The sequence below is a fragment of the Vicugna pacos genome, chromosome 36 (assembly GCF_048564905.1).
Source record: "Vicugna pacos chromosome 36, VicPac4, whole genome shotgun sequence".
NCBI classification, from domain to species: domain Eukaryota; kingdom Metazoa; phylum Chordata; class Mammalia; order Artiodactyla; family Camelidae; genus Vicugna; species Vicugna pacos.
In genome coordinates this window covers 5,191,591-5,212,735 of record NC_133022.1, presented here as the reverse complement: position 1 = coordinate 5,212,735, position 21,145 = coordinate 5,191,591, and the positions used below count along the sequence as shown (strand labels likewise).

Below are 21,145 nucleotides of genomic sequence, written 5' to 3'. Positions count from 1 at the left end.
TGCGCAAACTCCCGCGACGTGTCGTGCTGACGCCCAGGAGCAGCTCTGACAGCTTCCAGGGCAGGCCCGACCCGGCGCAGTGGTGGGGAGCACGATGGGAGGACGCTGCTGCGCGTCGCAATTCCCTGCAGGGAAGTAGGCCTCTTCACTGCGGGCTCTTTCCCTTCAAGCCTCTATTTCTTACTACAAAAGCAACATCTACCCAGAGTACAACTGGACGCAGCGGGCCAGGCACATCTCCGTCCCGAGAACAGACGGTCACGGGTTCTGACATTTACCCCACACCAAACAGGTAGACTCAAAGCTGCACAAAGCACACAGGACAAAGCTGGAGGGAGGGCTTTGCCCCTTTCTCAGTTACGAGCATTTCAATGGCCATGCTAAACAGGAGAATCACCTGGCCTCAGCAAGGAAACAAGTCAAACGAGTGACGACACAGGACTCTGCCTCAGTGACCCAGGAGCAACCCCAGGTGCAGGTCGGCAGGAAGGAGTCAGCAGAGCCAGGAGAAGCCAGTGTGGAGCGAGGGCTCACCCTCCGCACGCTATCTCGACAAACCCACAGCCAAAGTCTGCGGTCCTCGGCTTCTGAGCACTCCCTCATGGCTTCTGCAGGCACCAGCCAAGGTGACGGGCTCCAGGGACAAGCAGCCCACTGGCCCCTGGGGAGACTGAATTGGAAAGCGAACGACATGCCAGACCCGTCACAGGACACACAGTCTGGAGATGAGGGCGGGAATGGCTTCCGGGAAAACAGGAAGCTCACCTTTCCCAGGACGACGTCCAACGGAGCACGGCCACCCCACTTACCTGGGCCTCCGGGGCCGCCGCAGGCGGGCGGGAGCTGCCGGCCAATGCCGGGGCCGGGCCAGGTCCTACGTGGGCTGAAAACCACAGAAGGGATGGAGGATTAGGCTCGCCTGCGAAGAATTTGCTGAAGCCACACAAAACCTGGTGAGCCTTCCTTCCCCGTATCCCACTCGTCCCCGCATCAGACCGAGTGGGAGACAGGTCTCGTGACCCTGAGGGAGACACCACAGGCCACGGGTTCAGGTGTCTCTTCCATAGCCGATCAACGGCCGTGGAAGGTCAGGGCTCCACACGCTGCAGACAATGGCAGGGGTGGGCTTCTCCTTCGGGGAGCCCGGAACGTGCTCCCTGTTGAAGCCCCGTGTGCAGAACTGACACGCCTGCCTTCTGTCACAGGCCTCTTACTCCGTAGCACTCTACAAGAGACACCTCCTCCCCAGGGCAGGATGGGGGAGGGGAAGACGCGGTCCATCAATTGCGTCCGCTAAGGGACCAGGGGAACACGGCCGACAGCCCAGTCAGGGTGGCCCATGCCCTGGGAGGGACCTGGAGAGCGATCTGCCCTTCTCCTGCAGTGACGCAAGGAACAAACAGAGGAATGGACGCTTTCATCTTACCCAGTGGAGCATCCGGTACTGGTGAGCGAGGCTGCACAGGGCCCAAGGGGGGCCCAGGTGCTGGTGGCAACACGTGCCGGTCCCTGCAAACGCCGGGACACTGCAAGGTAACCTGCAGGGCAGAAGGGAGAGCCGTGTCAGGCGACAGAAACGGAGCGACCACCGACAAAAGCCGAAACCCAACGCATCAGCTGTCGGCACCGGGCACCCTCCCCACACCCCGCCGGGTGCCCACCCAGCAGCACAGTGCCCCACGCTCCACCCAGCCCTCTGGGGCCTGCAGCCGGCAGCCCGGGCCGCGCAGCAGGACACGGGGGGACAACAATGGCGCCGCACGATGTCGCCGGTGTCTCCAAGTGGACGAAGCCAAGGGTCCTGCCTGCGACGATGCACACAGAGCTTCCAGCACTCTGACAAAAGCAGCGCCTTCACAACAGGCAGCCCCTTTGGGCAGGACAGCCCTCCTCGCCACCACCCCAGCTCCACGGGAGCTGGCCAGGTACGGACCAGGAACACGCAGAAGGGCCGGACGTGAAAATCTCGTCCTCCACACGTGCAATCAGAGCCGCACCTGGGTCACCGCTCTGCCTCCAGGACCCTGCCTGGCCCTCTCCTTCCCCCCAAACCAAGTAATCTCCTCCGACCTGCAGGGGCTTCCCCTGGGCGCAACGTGCACTGGGGAGCTGGGCACCCCGGAGTCCTGCGGGGGAGCTGCCCAAGTGCTCCTGAGGGGACAACGCTGCCCACGGGTGGTAGTCAGGCTCCGCTACAATCACCGCTATCCTCAGGGACGTCTGGGTTTTCAGTGCGCTACGAAGCGCGCACTACTTGTGTCCTTCAGCAAACTCAAGTGGGATGTCTGGATCCCACAACTGACACCAAATGGACCCTACTAGCCCATGCGCCAAATCCCGTGACCTGTCATGCTGACGCACAGGAGCAGCTCTGACAGCTTCCCGGGCATGCCCGACCCAGCTCAGCTGTGGGGAGCATGATGGGAAGATGCTGCTGCGCGTCGCAATTCCCTGCAGGGAAGTAGGCCTCTTCACTGCGGGCTCTTTCCATTCAAGCCTCTATTTCTTACTACAAAAGCAACATCTACCCAGAGTACAACTGGACGCAGCGGGCCAGGCACATCTCCGTCCCGAGAACAGACGGTCACGGGTTCTGACATTTACCCCACACCAAACAGGTAGACTCAAAGCTGCACAAAGCACACAGGACAAAGCTGGAGGTAGGGCTTTGCCCCTTTCTCAGTTACGAGCATTTCAATGGCCATGCTAAACAGGAGAATCACCTGGCCTCAGCAAGGAAACAAGTCAAACGAGTGACGACACAGGACTCTGCCTCAGTGACCCAGGAGCAATCCCAGGTGCAGGTCGGCAGGAAGGAGTCAGCAGAGCCAGGAGAAGCCAGTGTGGAGTGAGGGCTCACCCTCCGCATGCTATCTCAACAAACCCACAGCCAAATTCTGCGGTCCTCGTCTTCTGAGCACTCCCTCATGGCTTCTGCAGGCACCAGCCAAGGTGACGGGCTCCAGGGACAAGCAGCCCACTGGCCCCTGGGGAGACTGAATTTGAAAGTGTACGACATGCCAGAGACTTCACAAGACATTCTGGAGACGATGGCATGAATGGCTTCCGGGAAAACAGGAAGCTCACCTTTCCCAGGATGATGTCCAACGGAGCATGACCACCCCACTTACCTGGGCATCTTGGGCCACCGCATGCGGGTAGGAGCTGCTGGCCAATGCCAGGGCCACGCCAGGTCTTGCATGGGCTGAAAACCACAGAAGGGATTGTGGATTAGGCTCGCCTTTGAAGACTTTTCTGAAGCGACACTAAACCTTTGAGCCTTCTTTCCCCGTATCCCACTCGTCCCCACATCACAAATATAGGAATGCAGGTCTCCTGACTCTTCAGGAAGAGGCCATATTTCTCTACTTTTGTGTTTTGTGACTTATCATCAGCTGTGCAAGTTCACGGCTTAAATTAGTTGCAGAATTCATTATCGGTGCTTCATCCCTCAGAGAGCCCATATCATGGTGTATGTTGAAGATATGTAGTAGTGAAGTTTTTGTCTTCTGTCAGACCTTCTTTTCTCTGCAAGATAATCCTCCTTTCTAGGTCATGATTGGGAAATGACATGGGCTATGAAATAAATGTGTATCCTAATTACCTAAAAGAACATTACCATTTACTCAGTCTGATTTTCCCAGGCATTGGAAATTCTTGGCTTGGCATCTTCCATTCTTCTGCAGAGACTCAACAAGAAAACAGACATACGCTTTCATCTTACCAATGACTGGAGATATAGGTTGTGGATAAGGTCCTAGAAGGCACGTGGGTCTTCTAGGTGCCAGTGGCCTGTATCTAATGAATGGTTCTGGTGGACATCCCCAGGGGTAGAAATCTTCCCATGGTGCTGGGATAGTTCTGGGGCCTCTTCTAGGCCCATAGTCCTGCAGAACAAGAGATGCAGTTTTTAAATATATCAGTATTATTGGAAAAGAGAGAAACACCAACTGGAACAGGAATAGTCCCCAACACCTTCAAATGCACCAGGGTTCTAAAGAACAGCATCAATGCCAGAAATCTCTACTCTCCTGTGTCGCCGTGCGAGCTTATGGAAGTTTTAGGCCCAGCAGTAAGCCACTGCCAGTGTCTGGAAATGTAGGGAGGAAAGGGACTAGTCCTGGGGCATCACAGAGACAAGCATGCTTCTACCCCCAGTGCCACTCTCCACTCAGCCCTTCACCAGCACAAAAGCCCTTTGTTTGTATATTATAAGCAGAGAGAATGAGAGAGGATGGTGGTTTTAGGTATTACCTTTAAGTCTTTAATTCATTTCAAGTCAACCCCCTTGAGGAGCATGTGACAGGGATTTAAGCCTTTTACATGGGAGCATCCTATTTTCCCAGCACCATTTATTTCAGACACTGCCTTTTCTCCATTTAGTACTGTTGGCTCCCTTGTCAAATGTCAATTGACTGTATTTGCGTGGGTGTATTTCTGGGCTCTTGAGCGTGTTACATTGGTGTTGAGTCTGTTTTCATGCCAGTTCTGATAACTATAGTTTTAGGATACAGCTTGAAATCCAGAGTAGTCGTGCCCCCACTGTGTTTTTCTTTCTCAGGGAGACTGCTTTGGCTCTCCAGTAGAGAATTCATGTAACTATTTAGAGTGTTTTTCCTACTTTTATAAAAACATGAAAGTTTCCACCAAAGATGACCAGCTGTGTGTTGAGACCTTGGGGAAGATCCAGCAAAGAGTTTGCTTTTGAAAAGTAAATGACACAGCAGACCCATCACGGAACACACAATCCAGATGCAAGGCAGGAGAGGGCGATTGGAAAGACAGCAGATATCTCCAGAGATCAAATCCCAACACAAAGTGATCACTGCGACACAACTGGAAACAAATCACTTACTTGTGTCTCCTCGGCCTCCTGAGCACGGAAGTCGCTGCCGTTCCTCACAGGGGCACCACCAGGCCCTGAGGCTGTAAAGGGAGAACAGCGCTGAGGGCGGGTCCTCTCTGACAGAGGCCGTGGGGGGAAGCACGAGCCATCCATGCCCTTCCCCAGGAGCTGTCACTCCTGCCCGCGCCCCGGGCTCCGCACAGAGGCCGCAGGTCCCCCTCATGTCTCAGGTGACCCCGAGGACGAGGAGAGGCTGGACCCCTGACCCGTGATGAGGACACCACAGAGCCCTGGTTCAGGTGTTTTCATAGCTAATCACCCTGGATGGGAGCTCAGGGCTCAGATCCCTGGAAATCAACACTAACACAGGTGGCTCACAATGCAGTTCAGGGGAAACCAGTCTCTGCATATTACCTATTAAAGTGAGAAGTGTCTTTCATAGGAACAGCATAACAACCCCTGACCATGAGCTGCACCTCTCCCTCCTCAGCCCGCTGGTAAGCTGTTACAATCCTCGTCCGATAGGACATGTCTTGTACAAGTGACTGCGTGTTATGTAAACATTTATGAAACAAGTAGCCTTAGAAAGACTAATATTGTAATAATCAGCAGAAGAACGGTGAATTACACGGAGAACCTGTTGGAAGACTTTAGAGTTACACGTGTGACTCTAGAAGAGGGAGACTATGTAGTCATGTCACTTCCTAGCGGGCTACTCTAGGTCACCGTGCAACATTTCTTATAAGAACGAAGGGACCTGCATAATTAGTAAAGAAATGCCTGCTGTCTTAAAGCAGATCTTGAATAGAATATTTATCCACCAAAGCAAATGAAGAAAAATTTTTTCTCATCAGGACATACTGCCTTCATTCCAAAACTCTGTGCATGTTATTTTTCTCAACTACAAGGAGAAAGCAGCCTTCAACACTGTGTCCAGGCTAGAAGAGAGTGCAGACACTCATGTCTTCTAGTGCACAGAAAGCAGCCATGCCAGCCAACCAAGGGCCTGGAGGGTGGCCCACAGTCCCTGGAGGGGCATGAGCTCCACTGCTCACAGGAGACAGAGCCCTGCTGGCTGGCAGCACGTGAAGAAAACATCTTGTCACCCAGCTGAGAACCTGCCCCCTGTGGTGAGTGTGTGGTGTGGTGTCCAGGAAACCCAGCAATCACCCGCGGGGACAAGAAGCCCACTTGGAGGCTTTTGCAGCAGAAATGAAGCTGCTGCAGTTCACAGTGTGCTCCTTACGTCTCAGGGAAGGATGCAGCCTGTACGGTCCTCCTGGGGTGGGCTCCTGCCTCATGTACTTCTCTGCCTGCCTCTGTATGCAGATTGCATCCAATCTTAAAGACACAGAAAGAATGGCTTCAATGAGAATTACATCATCAATTCCTCTTCTAGACACAAAACAGCCAATCCTTAAAAATCTCAGAACACCCTTAAAAATGTGTGAAAATTCTGTACCTCTGTTTCAGGTGGGCGGCCTCCCTTCTAAGCTCAGTGTTTTCCCTCTCCAGCTCCCGAGCCCTGATCTGTGGGGGAAAACACATCGATGTTCAGCCGTGGCAGACTGTGCACAAAGGGAAGGAAGGAAACAAATTCTTACCCAGTTGTCTTGGGACTTCTTCTTGGCACGAGTGATCTGAAAAAGTCAACACATCAAGAAACACCCCATGGCAAGGGGTTCTCAGGCCCACAGTAACCATCTGCTTCAGGTGCTGAGGACTCCGTGTGTCAGGAGGAAGGCAGGTTACCTGGAGTCTCAAGGCGATGTCTGCTCCCTGCATCTGCCTGTGACATTCTTCAAGCCTTCTCCTACGAGTTACAAATTGTTTCATCAGAGAAAACACAATGCTGGGCATGCTGTTAAATAACTTGCTCCAGTCCATGTTATCTGCACTGCACACTCACATACATTATCTAAACGTACAAGACACACTGCACACTCACACACTCACACACAGTATCTCATCACGTTATCTGCAATGCACACTCCACACATCATCTCACCACACAAGACACACTGCACACTCACACACAGTATCTCACGTTATCTGCACTGCACACTCTCACACAGTATCACCACACAAGACACACTGCACACGGCTGTAGAAGCACATCAGGTTCAAAGCTATCACTGCAGTCACTCCTTAGTCACTATTATTTTACGTCTGCCAGGTTCTGCGCTGACACAATTTCCTTTCCCGTTCTCAACACTTCCCTCACTTATCCTGTGTTGAGCATCTTTCATCATAAACCTTGAATCTTCTTTTCCTTACATCCTTATCCTATTTCTCAGGCTTACAAGTGGGTCTCTCCAGTGACATGGTCATATTTATTGGTCCAACTGATGCTACACCAAACTGCTTACCTCAGGTTGAGAACAATTTATAGCACCTTCAGAAACATCTCTGTGAACTGTCTTTCCACTCACTCAGTCTGCCCAGCATTGAGACCAGGAAATTCTTAGTAACTTAATACTTTTTAAAGTTAAACCTTTAATTTAACATGTGTAAAACTTAACATTTTTTCTTCTGTGTGAAGTATCTATACAAATCTCTTCTAAACATGTGTTTTGGTCTGTGTGTGATATTGTGCCTGAACATTTTAGAAAAGTTTTTAAAAACCCAACAGTGGTGTCAGCACCGCAGGTGCACAGGAGCTGAACTCACTTGTATTGTCGTGTCTCATCTTCAGCCAGTTTTGCCTTCTCCTCTGCTGCCAATAGCTGCTGCTTCTCCACCAGCTCACATCCTTTCATGTCCACCTTCCTGAGAGGGGAAAGAAACTCTGCAAAATTCTGCCAGTTTCCCTCCCAGAAATTGGAGGGGAACAATTCAATGTTCCTTTTGCCCTTCCCCATAAGTGCTCAGACTGACAGATACAGAGGAAAGAATTAAAGGCCCCCACTAATACATATGAAAAAGCTACACTCAGGCCTCTGGCAAGTGTTTGGTATCTGGCCTTCCCTTCAGCGTCCCCACACCTATTCTAATCTGTGCATAAAGTAAACACACAGGAAAAGCCCACATGAGGTGCACTCTGTGCCCCTCCTTGGCTCAGGCTCCTGTGAGGAGGACAGCGTGAGTTCACGTTTCAATGTGGGACTCAGGGTCTGACCAAGTCTTCACTACCAAACACATTAGGGTGAAGCAAGCGTTCATGACTTGTTTGATTTCTCCCACAGAGAGCCCTGATTTCAGTCAAAGCTTGGGGCAAACCTGGTTTTTCAGGGAATATGAGAAAATGTTTGGTTTTGAATGTGGGCTAGTGGGTGTGATGTCCATGACCTCTCCCTGAGAATGACAGGAACTCTGTACAAATTATGAAATCCATGCTCAAATGTACCAAATTGCTAACAAGCCAGGAAGGAACATGAGGCCAAGATGGGAAAAGGAAGCTGAGGACTGGGTCCACCTTCCCCGAGGGTCACCTGTTAACTGCAGGGGAAGCCACTGAGATGCAGAGCAGCCCGGCAGCTGGTGCCCCCCCCCCAACATGGGCATCACAGTCAGATGGCTGGAGCTCGCAGCCTGTCAGCACAGGCAATCCCTAGTGACACCTGCAGGCCTTAGCTGGGATCCATGAGAGCTACATGCCAGGAATAAAGCTGGACAGCAGACACACTGGCCTCAGGAGGGCTGGCTGCACTGACTGATCTCAGCTGCTAACTGGGTTAACAGGATGTAGCACTGCTGGTACCCTGATCACCTGCCAGCTGTCACGCCCACCTTCTCTGCAGCAAATTAACCTCACACCAGGCCTCAACTTTTCTCTATTTTCTACCCCATATCTAGAGTTCAGTAAAAATGATAGACACATGGCAGGTCATGACAGCATGATGCAGTTGAAACCTAAGGACAATGAAAATGGATCTGGGGGATCTAGATAATGAAGTGACTAAATCTGGCCCAAGAACCCGCTAAGATCTCAAACTAAATACAACAAGAACTCTGGTAACCAGTCAGAATGAACAGAAGCAGCAGGTTACAGAAATCAAGGCAGAAAAGGAAACACAAATCTGTGCTGGCTGAATGTGGTAAAGGAAATATGGTGGTTAAGTATTCTGAAATATAATATCTACGTGATTTCACACATTCATTCACACATTTGTCATAATTAACATGGGAACATCTTACTCTTCAATGTGCCCGTCTGTCTGTCCAGAAATATTGTTAGGGAAACATATTCTCTGCTCCAGCCTCTGGAAATTGGCTTCCTCTCCTGTCACAGATCCCGATGTGGCATGGTGGTCTTGCATTTTCTTTTCAAGTTCTGTGAACATGAGACAGTTTGTCTATGTATGTGCACTCAACAGCTTGGCTGTGCTGGGCAGTGGAGAAAGGAGAGAATCCTGAATGCAGGAACCCATTTTTTACCTTCCCAGTGTAAACTCATGTCTACTATAGGTGTGTCTCACTTTATTGTCCTTCCCAATAATGCATTTTTTAAAACAAATTGAAGACCTGTAGCAACCCTGAGTCCAGCAATTTTATTGGTGACTATTTTTTCTGACAGCATTTGCTCATTTCTTATCTCTGTGTCACATTTTGGTAATTCTTGAAATACTTCATTCTTTATCATTTTCATTAAAATAGGCATGACATTGTTTTAAGGCAAAGCCTAAGCCAGTGGAAGTCCTTAATTCTCAGCAATTCTGCAAGCCTGAGAGATGAAGAGGCTACAAAAGGAAACTCTGAAGCCAGCAGGGATTGGTCCATGAAGTTTAAGGCAAGATTCCATCTCCACTGCATACCTGTGCAAGGTAAAGCAGGAAGAGCTAAACCAGAAGCTGCTGCACGTTCTCTAGGAGATGAAGCTAAGACAGCTAATAATGAAGGTGGATACACTAAACAACAGATTTTCAATGCAGAGAACTGCAAGGGGAAGCCATCCAGCACTTTCATAGCTGGAGAGGAGAAGTCAGTGCCTGGCATCAAAGCTTCAATGGACAGGCTGATTTTCTTGTTAGGGGCTAATGCAGCTGATGGTTGTAAAGTTGAAGCCAATGCTCATTTAACATTCTGAAAATCCTCTGTCCCATGAGAATCATGGGAAATCTATCTGTGCTCTATAAATGGAATAAAGCCTGGATGACAGCACATCTGTCTACAACATGAATATTTTAGCCCACTGTTGAGAACTAATACTCAGAAAAAAAATTCTTTCAAAATATTACTGCTCATGGACAATGCACAGGGTCACCCATGAGCTCTGATGGAGACATATGAGATGAGTGCTGTTTCCATGCTTAATATGACATCCATTCTGGAGCCCATGGATCAGGAGTAATTATGACTTTCAAGTCTTATTTAAAATACATTTTGGAAGGCTTTAGCTGCCACAGACAGTGATACGACTGATGGGTCTGGGTAAATAAATGGAAAACTTTCTGGAAAGGATTCAGCATTTTAGGTGCCATTAAGAACATTCATGATTCATGAGAAGAAGTCAAAATATCAACAACCAGGGTTTGGACGGAATTGATTCCAATCTTGATGTGTGACTTTGAGGGGCTCAAGACTTCAGTGCAGGAAGGAACTGCAGATGTGCTGAAAACAGCAGGAGAACTAGAGTTAGAAGTGGAGCCTGAAGACGTGACTGAATGGCTGCAGTCTCATGATAAATGTGCATGAATGAGGAGCTGTTTCTTATGCACGAGCAAAGAAGTTGTTTTCTTGAGATGGACTCTACTGGTGAAGATGCCATGAAGAAGGTTGAAATAACAAAGGACTCATAAGAGTGCACAAACTTAGCTGAGAAACTACCACAGGGTTTGAGAGGATTGATTCCAATTTGTAAAGAAGTCCTCCTGTGTGTAAAATGTATCAAATAGCACTTCCTGCTACAGAGGACTTGCTCCTGAAAGGGAGAGTTAATCCTGTGACAAACTTCATTGTGGTCTTACTTTAAGAAATTGCAAAAAGCCACACCAATCTTCAGCAACCACCACAATGATCGGTCAGCAGTCATTATCAATTCCAGACCATCCACCAAAATGACTGTAACTCAATAAAAAAAAAGTTTAAAAAAAAGACCATCCACCAACAAAAAGATAACACCTCACTGGAGGCTCAGATGATGGCTAGTAGCTTTTAGTAATAAAGTATATTTTCATTAAGTTACGAACATTGGGGGTTTTAGACACAGTGTTGTTGCTCACTTAATAGACTACAGTATAGTGTACATTTGATTCTCTTTACTATGATATTAACTTGATTCTAGGGGTCTAGAACTGAAGCCATAACATCTCCCAGGAAGCCTGCATATGAGGTTTTCTTCCCAACAAGCAACATACCTTCCAGGCTGCAGTCCTCAGTTGTCTCGGCTCTCTGCATCGTATCCTCAGATCTGGTCTTCAAAACACGTGGCTGCAAGACATGTGAGAAAAGACGTTCAAGAAGTACTGCTCCACAGCAACGTGAACGTACTTAACGTGAGAGGATCGTACACTTGGAATCAGCTAAGATGGGCCATCTGCTTTATGTGTGTCACAGCACAATTAGACACTGACACAGTGATGCTCAGTTCTCTTGAGTTAAGTACCTCTGGGGTTGAGTAACATCTCTTACTCTCTTCTTGCTGCTGAGCTGAACATCCTCCTGCACATGCATTTCTTCAGATTTCACTGTGGTTTCACAGACAAGAGATTTATTAAGAGCAATTTCAACCTAAAACTCTCTCATTGATGACTAAATCCCAAGAAAAGTAACTTGAATAGACATCAACATTTAATCTTCTAAGGCATGAGATTGTTGTTCCTTGTGAAAGCTCATGTGTACAGTGGAAATCTTGCTGCAACTGGAGGCATTTACCTCAGATTCCTGAAGTGTTCATTGAAACAGCAAATTTCAAGGTCTCTGGAGACATTCTTTTTTCCAGTATCTTCACACAGGACAGAATTAAAGCATGTATTATGATTTCAATGAAAACTCAGGGTGATATGCTTAAAAAGTGTAACTTTTTTCCCAAAAACAAAGTATTTTGTTAACTGCAAAACAAACCATAGAAAATAAATATATTAGCCCTGGTGCACGTCCAAAGACTTTGGTGAGCATTCTCTCCAGAAGATATTAAGGCAGCGAAATGATTCTGAACATTCAAGTTTTATAAAGAAAGCAAGTGTCATACGTTCCCTTACACATGCTTGAAAGCATCTGGGACTTTCCCTGAGTTTCAGTTTGGGGCTGAAGACAGTGCTCCGTTTGAGAGTTTACAGCAGACAGGGCCTCTCCTTCGAGTTCTAGCACCAGGCGTCCTAGCAGCTCGTTCTGACACCCTGCGTCTTGCATTTCCTTCCTCAGCGGGTCCTCTTCCACTGCCAGCCTGCCAAGCTCTTCAGCAAGTCTTGGTTTGTTCTGATGGGCACTTGCTTCTCTTCAACCCTTTTGGAGTCCTGTCTCTTCTCAGCCAGTTCCCACAGCCGCCCCTAAGTTTCCTGTGATGGCAGCTGATCCAGGCTGGGCCCAGGACAGATGTCAAACCCATGAAGAAATGTGGAAAGAAGAGACCTCCAGGCACAGATATTTCCTCACCTCCACAGACTTCCTCCTCACTGGACAATGGAGGGCATGACTGGACGACAAGGGGAAGCAAGGGTGGGAAACTGCTCATGTCAAAGAGCTCACAAATGAGCATCCCTAGTGAAATGTAAACAAAGTTTACCCAAATTCATGTGGAAAATTCTCTGTTTAACATCAACAGGGCAAGGGGCTCTACAACTCAGCTAGTAACTTCCTTCACCTCTCAGGTATTTCCTGGCATTTTCCATGTATCTTGGAGGGCAGTGTGAGTGGTGAGAAAACTCTCTAGGTTGTGAAAATAAGACATATTTCCTAGTCTCCAAAATAGGAAAAGTCACAGAGGCTTTAGTCCATGAAATTCTGGGTCATTGTTCACAGGGAGGTTCTGCTCCTGGGCTCTCACACACTGCTGTGGCAAAAAAACAGGAGGAGTGGGAGCATGCATCTCGCCCAGCTGTGGTCAATGTGGCAGCCAAGCTCTTACCAAGTGTGGGCTCTTGGCGTTCTGGTCCCTCGCTGCCTGCAGCTTAGCTCGAGCAATCTGAATGATGTCGTTCAAATACTCACTCTTCCTCTTAATGATTTTCAAGTTCTCCTTCAATGAAACATTGAATTAGTAACAATTACTTATTACTTTCAATTCTGTTTTCAGAATGTAATCTAGGAGAAGAAGAGGCTTGTACCTTAAACTTCAGTGCTTCCTCAGAGAGCATCTTCTTTTGCCTAATGGCCTCTAAGCATTTCTTTGCGTTGTTGGTCTATGCAAATACGTAATGAAGGAAACAGAATTACAAATACTAATTACTCTGCTAGCCGAACCTATCTTGTGTGTGACCCCTTCCACTAATACGGCAAGTGGTGCTTTACATCTACGACATTTGCTTAGTTTATTTTTTTTCTGAAATATAGTCAGTTACAATGTGTCAATTTTCTGGTGTACAGCATAATGTCTTTCAGTCACATATATATATATACCTATGCTTGTCTTCATATTCTTTTTCATTATACATTTCAAGATAACAAGTAGAGTTCCCTGTGCTCTACAGAAGAAATTTGTTTTGTTTTCTTTTTATCTAGGACACTTGCTTTGCTTTGAATCTAGACCTCTTATAGAACATACGGAACAGGACAGTTAAGGATGAAAGAAAAGAGAGCCAAGAACTGAACTGCCAGAAGGGGGAAGGAACTGAAGGTGAAGTCACACACACACAAAAAAAATCAAAAGGACAATGATACCTTCTGCTCCCAAGAGGATACATTTTCTTCAAGTTCTTTGTTTTCTTTCTCAAAATTCTTGATCTTCTCAGTCATCTGCTTTAAAGTAACTAAAAGGAGGTAAAGCATTTTGGCAGGAAAACCCAGTAAAATACAATTATCCCAATTTATTAGCAGCAGAGACATCTCTCTGGCTGGCACTATGAGTGTAATTAACTTTGTAACTTTACTACTGTGCCTAAAGGAAGCAAATCTTAGTGGCATTCTAAATGTGAGATTGCTGAGCTTCCTAGTTCAATTTTTTTCAAAGATGCAGAAACACAATAAAAAGTCTTCTCCTAATTTCTCTCCTGGCTATAAGTTAAGCACCATTCTTAGAAAATTCAATCATTCAAATACTTCTGACATCACCAGAGATGAAAAAGAAAAACCAAGCATCCTGTCCTCTTAACATTCTCTCCTCCTAAGTAAACATGACCCTGCTTAAAAGAAAAGAAAAAAAAAGAACCCTCATCCCACGCAGGTTCACTGCACAGCCAGGCCCTATCTGCAGCACCACAGAAGGCAAGTTCAACATGTCACCTGACTGGGCCTGCACAGGCCCCCAGTGTTGTCCTGCTGCCTGTCAGATCGTATTTCATGAAAACCATGCTGGGGGCCCTGGAGGACAAGGTCACTGGAATTAAACACTTTGATACCATGTGGGCTTCCCCACCTAGTCACTGGAGGACCTGGTAACACACAGTCCCTAAATGACAAGTTTTCCATCGCCAGGATGAGAATGCTCCCATCACTGCTTCATGAAAAAAGCACACATAAAGCAGCCGGTCACAGGTGACTCCACATGTGACGCTCTAGAACGCGGCCGTCAGAACCAGCCTCCTCTCTTGGGCATCTAATTCCCTCATCTGACTGCACAGTGCACACGTGTCTTCTCTCTGCTCAGCGGGGATGCTCTGATGCTAAGATTCCTCTTCTCAGCACCAGCACTTGTGCATCCACTGTCACCAACACCAGCCCTCGAGGGCCTACTGAGCATCAGGCAGCCACCCTGTCCACCACACACAGCCCCACTCAGTCAGCAGAGCCTGTGAAGCCTGCACAGAAAGCATCATCCTCAGGCTGGATCACACATTCCATTAAGTCCTCATTGCCAGGAGTGGCTCCCTTCACCCATGCTTCCCCTCTGCTGTGACACACACGCCTGGCCACTTCTGCATCCCTCCCTGAGCCTGGAGAGTCCTGACAGGCTCAAGTCATGTTTCAGTGTCTTTCCTTTTCACCAGGAGCCAGGTCATGTCAGGGACTCACTCCGAATATTAGACTCTTCTCATCACCTGCTTCCTCAAGGTTGCTATGCAAAATTAAACTCTTCCTAGTTTCCCTACGCCTGTGACCATTCTGGTCTCTTATCTCAATAGATGCCAACTTCCTCTACAATGTCATTCAGACACCATCACAGGAGTAGAATTTTCAAGAGTTAAGGAGTCTGACATCAGAAGTCATTGTGTTTGCTTTTAGTTGAACTAAAACCCACATTGAATCCTGGTATTGAGAAAACATTACAAAGGAAACTAAACCCTAATATTTTACCTTGAAACATTGGAGGCTTTACCTAGAGAGGAAGAAACATTAAATTTGAAGTCAAAACATATAATTAGTAAACATACAGTTTCTAATAAACTATCAAAACAGTAATCCATTGAAATTACGATTACCACTTTGGTTCAGAATAATGATTTATATGATTAAAACTCAGGAAAAATCGAATTTCCTACTTCAGGCATGATCTTTCACTCACCATTTCTGATAGCACACTGGTAAATAACTTATTTTACACAAAAGATCTGTTTACATTTTGTTAAATAAACACCACTCTATTCAATTTTCATAATGCATATTCATATTTCATAACACTGAATTATATTATTATCATAATACGTTCTTCTAATGCACCATTTATCTGATTCTTTTTGGCAAACCAAACATCCACACTTAAGTGCAGAACCTGGATTGTTGTGTAACCTTCAAAAGAGAGAGAGACAGAGGAGAAAAACTAAAAGAAAAATAAAGGCAAAATCTTTATACTAAGATGCACCCCTTTCATTCAATGAAAGGTTTTCTGATATCTTATAGAGTTTACTGTTGAATTGACAAACAATTGTAACATAATAGGTCATAAGATTTGTCAAGACCACTAAAAACAAACAGATATCAAATGAGACATCAGATGAGAATGAAAGTGAGCAATGGCTGTAACAAAAGCACATGCAGCAGCAGGACAGACAGTGACCATTTTCAAGAAGTGAACGTGCTTCTTGACTCAGACATGAGTCATCATTTGAGGAAACATAGCTCAATAAAACCCAGGCAGGACTCCACTGTAATACCACGTAAAGACACATTTTCCTGACCCTTAACACATATTTCTTCATTCAAAACTGTAAGTGATGATCAGAGACTGAGGCCAGCCCTAACTTTGCCAAGACACTGGAGCATCATCACAGTATCGAAGCTCCAGGGGCAATACCGTGGCTGTAGAAGAATGCACCCATGGAGGGCAAACAGAAAGCCACAGATGTTCCCTTCACTTCACACTTGCTCAGGGAACACTGAGAGTCCCTGTCCCCTGTCACCCAACACACAGGTGGGGCAGGTGGGGAGAGAGATGGGCTCACCAAACACTTAACCCTCCTATTTTATTATTGAATAGAAGAGTTTATAAATTGTCATTTGCTCATTGAGAATATACTGTTATCTTGCTCAATGAGTTCTTACTATAAAGATTTTGCAACAAATTTCCATTTCAAAACTAATTTCTGTTCAAGTTAGTAATCTAAAAGGAAACGAAAAAAAGACTTCTGGATTCTGGCCCAGGCAGGCAAATAAAATGTCCAGTGACTATAAAAATTCCTGTTAGGTGTGATTAAAAGGACACTATAAGGTACTTTAGTAATACTCACCACAAGGACGGTCCTCCAGACGAACAAGAGAAAACTACATACTCCCCAGAAGGCAGCAAGAAGAATAAGCTTCCACAGAAGTTCATAAACATCAGACCCAGTATGGGAAAGGAGAACGAGAGAGTGGAGGATCTGAAAAGACATTGGAGATAATGAGGAACCTCAAAGACATTCACAGTGTATCTGTCACAGAGAATCATCTTTAGAAACCCTCAACCACACCCCTCAAATAGCTCCACAGAGAGGCGAGAAGGGACACGAGTTCAAAAGGAGCAGGAGGATGCTCTTGGGAGTGTGGGTATGTCTACTGTCTTTGTTTGGTGATAGTTTCACTGCTGCTCACATATGTCAAATATCTGATACACAAAATGTAAGAGCTTTGACTTTGCTGACAGACACACAGTAAATATTTTTAAAATACTTAACAGAACTTATGTATGTAGAAGCCAACTTGAAATTGAAAATAAGGAAAAACAAACCTACAGGGCATGGGACGCCTTCATTTTCTATTGTATGTTCACGAAGTACCTGGACAAACCCCTATGAAATGTCTCCAAAAATACACCCAACATTATGGGGAAAGAGCAATGAAGGTATGTGTTAAAATACAGAGAGCTGTACAGAGATGTATTTCTACATTTATAGACTGGACATGAGTGAGAAAGCAGACGAGCATTTAAAAATAATGTCAAAATTACTATTCCAGCAAAAATTAATGATTTATTTTAGCCCAACTATCTAAAAACCATGGAGGTTTTCTTCAATATTCCCTTTGGTTCTGAACCAGAGCACGTCAGACTTCTGAAATAAATAAGAATTTGTATAATAGAGTTTTAATTATATTATACAAGATCACTCAAAGAATGAAGTTACATAAAAAGAGAACTCAAAATAATAAGTACAAATAATTTACATGCATATTTCACAGAACTGCACCTACATCCATTAACAGCCACCACAAAAATTAATTTGTATTTCTGGAATGTACAGTCACGAAAACAAAAGGCAGACACATAGTTTTGTAAAAACTAGATTTGTAAGTACTATAGGAGGGAATAAATGTGCGATGTAATTTGTACTAATCTAGACACTAAGCTTCAGTCTTGTGCAAACAAAACCTCTCTAGAAAGCAGCCTCTGAAATCGATAATATCGTTTTTGACAGCTCTCACAGTTGAGGTCAGTAAAATGTGTGCTGGTGGGAAACATGCACTGTCTTTGAGTAGACGCTGCCTGAGAAAGCAGTGGGTCTCAGCACAAAGGAGAGACATGAAGATCAAAGGCACAAAAACACAAACACCATCTAGTCGCTAACTGGTAGAACCCCCTCCGTCGTGGGCATGCTTGTTACACAGGGCACTGTCTGAGCGCTGACGTCAGTAGGTGCCTCCTACCTAGAGTCTACCCACCAGGGCCGATGGACTCAGGTTCTGTGAGCAACAGTGGAAAAGGACAAGTTAGTTTATCCAAATGCTCAAAGATGTGGTAGGGAAAGAGGGCTAACTAACCTATGAGAACTCAGCCTCATTCCCTCTAAGGGAAAAAATCCCAATAAAGATGACCTAGAAACGCCCTCTTTAGCAGGCTCAGAAGACACAAAACACGCTTTTCTTTGGGTGGACTGTTCACATGGTGTGATTCTGCCTCAGTGCAAAGATTGTTCCTGACACGTGATTTTTCCAGGTCCATAAGAATCTGCTGCAAGCCTATCTGAACAAACCCACTTAAATCCATGAGGTGTTCTCAGTCTTTCTTTTTTGGGGTGTGGAGGTGCTTTTTCCTGACACAGTAAAAATTTCACAGCATGTAAATGAATTTTCTTTATATTTGGACAATTCTAAGGAAGGACACTTTCTGCTTTGGGGAAATCAACATTCTTCACAGGGATACGTCACTAAAAATCAAACAACTTGTCCACCTCCTGGTCATGTCCCTCCTAAGCATTTCCTCATTATAAACATCACAGCAGGTTGCAGCCACTGGTTTTCACATCAGCTCTGCTCTCAGGGCTCCCATCAACCTAGCTGGACACAGAGTCCCTGGGGGCAGCCTCCAAGATGAGAAGGAAAGGGATAACTAAGAATTTGCTAGAAGTACAATAAAAATAAAAGCAAAAATAAACAAATGGGACCTAATTAAACTTGGAAGTTTTTGCACAGCAATGGAAACCATAAGCAAAACAAAAAGACAACCTACAGAATGGGAGAAAATTTTTGCAAAAGATGAAACTGACAAAGGCTTAATTGCCAGAATATATAAACAGCTCACACAACTAAATAAGAAAAACAAACAACTCAATCCAAAAATGGGCAGAAGACCTAAACAAGCAGCTCTCCAGTGAAGACATACAAATGGCCAACAGGCACATGAAAAAAATGCTCATTATTACTAATTATCAGAGAAATGCAAACCAAAACTACAACGAGGTATCACCTCACACCAGTCAGAATGGCCATCATTCAAAAGTCCACACATGACAAATGCTGGAGAGGCTGTGGAGAAAAGGGAACCCTCCTACACTGCTGGTGGGAATGCAGGTTGGTGCAGCCACTGTGGAAAACAGTATGGAGATTCCTCAAAAGACTAGGAATAGACTTACTGTATGACCCAGGAATCCTGCTCCTGGGCATATATCCAGAAGGAACCCTACTTCAAAAAGACACCTGCACCCCAATGTTCATAGCAGCACTATTTACAATAGCCAAGACATGGAAACAGCTTAAATGTCCATCAACAGATCACTGGATAAAGAAGATGTGGTATATTTATACAATGGAATATAACTCAGTCATAAAAAAGGATAAAATGATGCCATTTGAAGCAACAGGGAATGGACGGACCTGGAGATTATCATTCTAAGTGAAGTAGTCAGAAAGCAAAAGAAAAATACCATATGATATCACTTATATGTGGAATCAAAAAAAAAAAGACAAACTTATTTACAAAACAGAAACAGACTTACAGCAAAGAAAACAAACTTATGGTTACCAGGGGGAAGGGAGTGGGAAGGGAAAAATTGGAAGTTTGAGATTCATGGATACTAATCTATATAAAATAGACAACTAGTTTACACTGTACAGCACAGGGAAGTCTATTTAATATCCTGTAATTTATGGTAAAAAAGAATATGAAAATGAATATATGCATTTTCCTATATGAATAAAGCATTCTGTTGTACACCAGAAATGGACACAACATGATAAGCTGACTATACTTCAATAAAAATATTTTAAATTTATATGGCTATTGAATATTTGTTACATTAAAATTCCTGAAAAAAACACACTTCAAAGAAAAAACAAATTTGCTGTAAGTCAACAAACCAGAAAACACAGAGCACAGATGACATTTCACTGTTTAACAAACCAGCACCAACCCAGTGCTGAGACCCCACTGCTCCCAGGACTGCCAGACGTCACCACCAGGAAGGGCGCATGCACAGGACAGCGCGCCACACGGGGACGGGGACGGCACCAGAATGCGCATAACTTGAAGCAGGATCCTGACCAGCTTTCCAGGAGAAAGTCTCACTATGGCTTCTAGTAAATAAGAGTTTCTCGCTTTTTAAAAAACTGCTTTAGTGAGATATAATTCCCCCATTCCCCCATTTTAGGCATACAACTCAGTGGCTTTTAGTACATTCACATTTCCTTCTTTGATGCAATAAAGTAACTATTTCAGGTTTCATCCTGTCAACCTGCTGTGCTTGGTCCAAGAGGTTCTGACAGGACTCAGATCTTGAGGACCCAGTGGCCAGGGCTGGTGCAGGTTGGTCAAGAAACCTGTCCTGAGGGCCTCGGGCTTCACCAACGATGCGTTCCCATCAAGGACCCCATGAGAAAGCAGGGATTTAACCACAGTGTGAAAGAGCCCAGGAAAAAGGATGTTTACTCACAGTTGTGTTTTCATATCCGGTACACCCCAGCACGTGGGGCCAGAACATCCCCATCATCTCCATGCCTGAGGTCCCCAGGCAGGAGGTGGGGGGAGGGGAGGGGGAGGAACATGGAGGGGAGGGGAGGGGAGGGGAGGGGATTGGGGAAGGAGTGTAATAGGAAGAGGGGTTGGGCACTTGGGAGGAGGAGAAGGGGACCACAGAAAGGATGAGGGCCAATCAAGCTCTTGAGGGGAGGAAGGAGGGTTCAGTCAGGTCAGGAAAACAAACAGCAGGCAAGCGAACTCTCAGGAGCAGCTGGAGGGGACGAGACGCCTCCCTCCAAGCCTCCTCCTGTCTGAACGCTGCCTTAGCAACGCCAGTGCCTTATGCCCTCTCTCTGACCAATCACCTGCCTTTGCCCCTGCTACCTCACAGTGGACATTCCGCATGACCTCACTTTTAGAACGTGCCCTGCCTAGCTGATCCCCCACCACCAACTGCCATCCAACCCTGGGTCCTCTCTGCAAACTTTTCTGACCTTATGCTTTCTGGTCCTGCCCAACCCATGTCCCCTGCCCCCTACTTCTGGGGTGCTCCCTCCTCCTTTTCCAAATTCCCAGGCTTTCCCTTGGGCAGTGGCTGAAAACCATGTGAGGCAAAGAATGACAGAACCAAGAGGAATCAAATATACAGGCAGGGTGGGAGGTCCTCACTCCCCTTCACT

General features: G+C 46.1%; 1 protein-coding gene across 1 annotated transcript; it reads right to left on the bottom strand.

The window, feature by feature from the left end:
• Positions 1-3,029: 3,029 nt before the first annotated feature.
• Positions 3,030-20,522, bottom strand: LOC140691663 (transport and Golgi organization protein 1 homolog). Its single transcript, XM_072955526.1, has 17 exons — positions 20,440-20,522; positions 16,546-16,677; positions 15,176-15,197; positions 13,604-13,692; positions 13,051-13,125; positions 12,852-12,962; positions 11,143-11,215; positions 8,984-9,119; positions 7,517-7,615; positions 6,599-6,659; positions 6,451-6,486; positions 6,309-6,376; positions 6,093-6,187; positions 4,856-4,926; positions 3,725-3,887; positions 3,132-3,205; positions 3,030-3,041 (listed from the first exon to the last, which is right to left on the bottom strand). Exons 1-17 carry the CDS (start codon positions 20,500-20,502, stop codon positions 3,030-3,032), a joined length of 1,380 nt encoding a protein of 459 aa, XP_072811627.1. The 5' UTR covers positions 20,503-20,522.
• Positions 20,523-21,145: the final 623 nt, after the last annotated feature.

Bases quoted from the DNA above. Each gene is read 5' to 3' on its own strand.
- LOC140691663 (XM_072955526.1), bottom strand. From the start codon at position 20,502: ATGGAGATGATGGGGATGTTCTGGCCCCACGTGCTGGGGTGTACCGGA. The intron at 12,963-13,050 runs GTACAAGCCTCT...GTTTCATTGAAG, and splicing joins AGGAAGCACTGAAGTTTAAG to GAGAACTTGAAAATCATTAA. The intron at 9,120-11,142 runs GTATGTTGCTTG...TCATGTTCACAG, and splicing joins TGAGGACTGCAGCCTGGAAG to AACTTGAAAAGAAAATGCAA.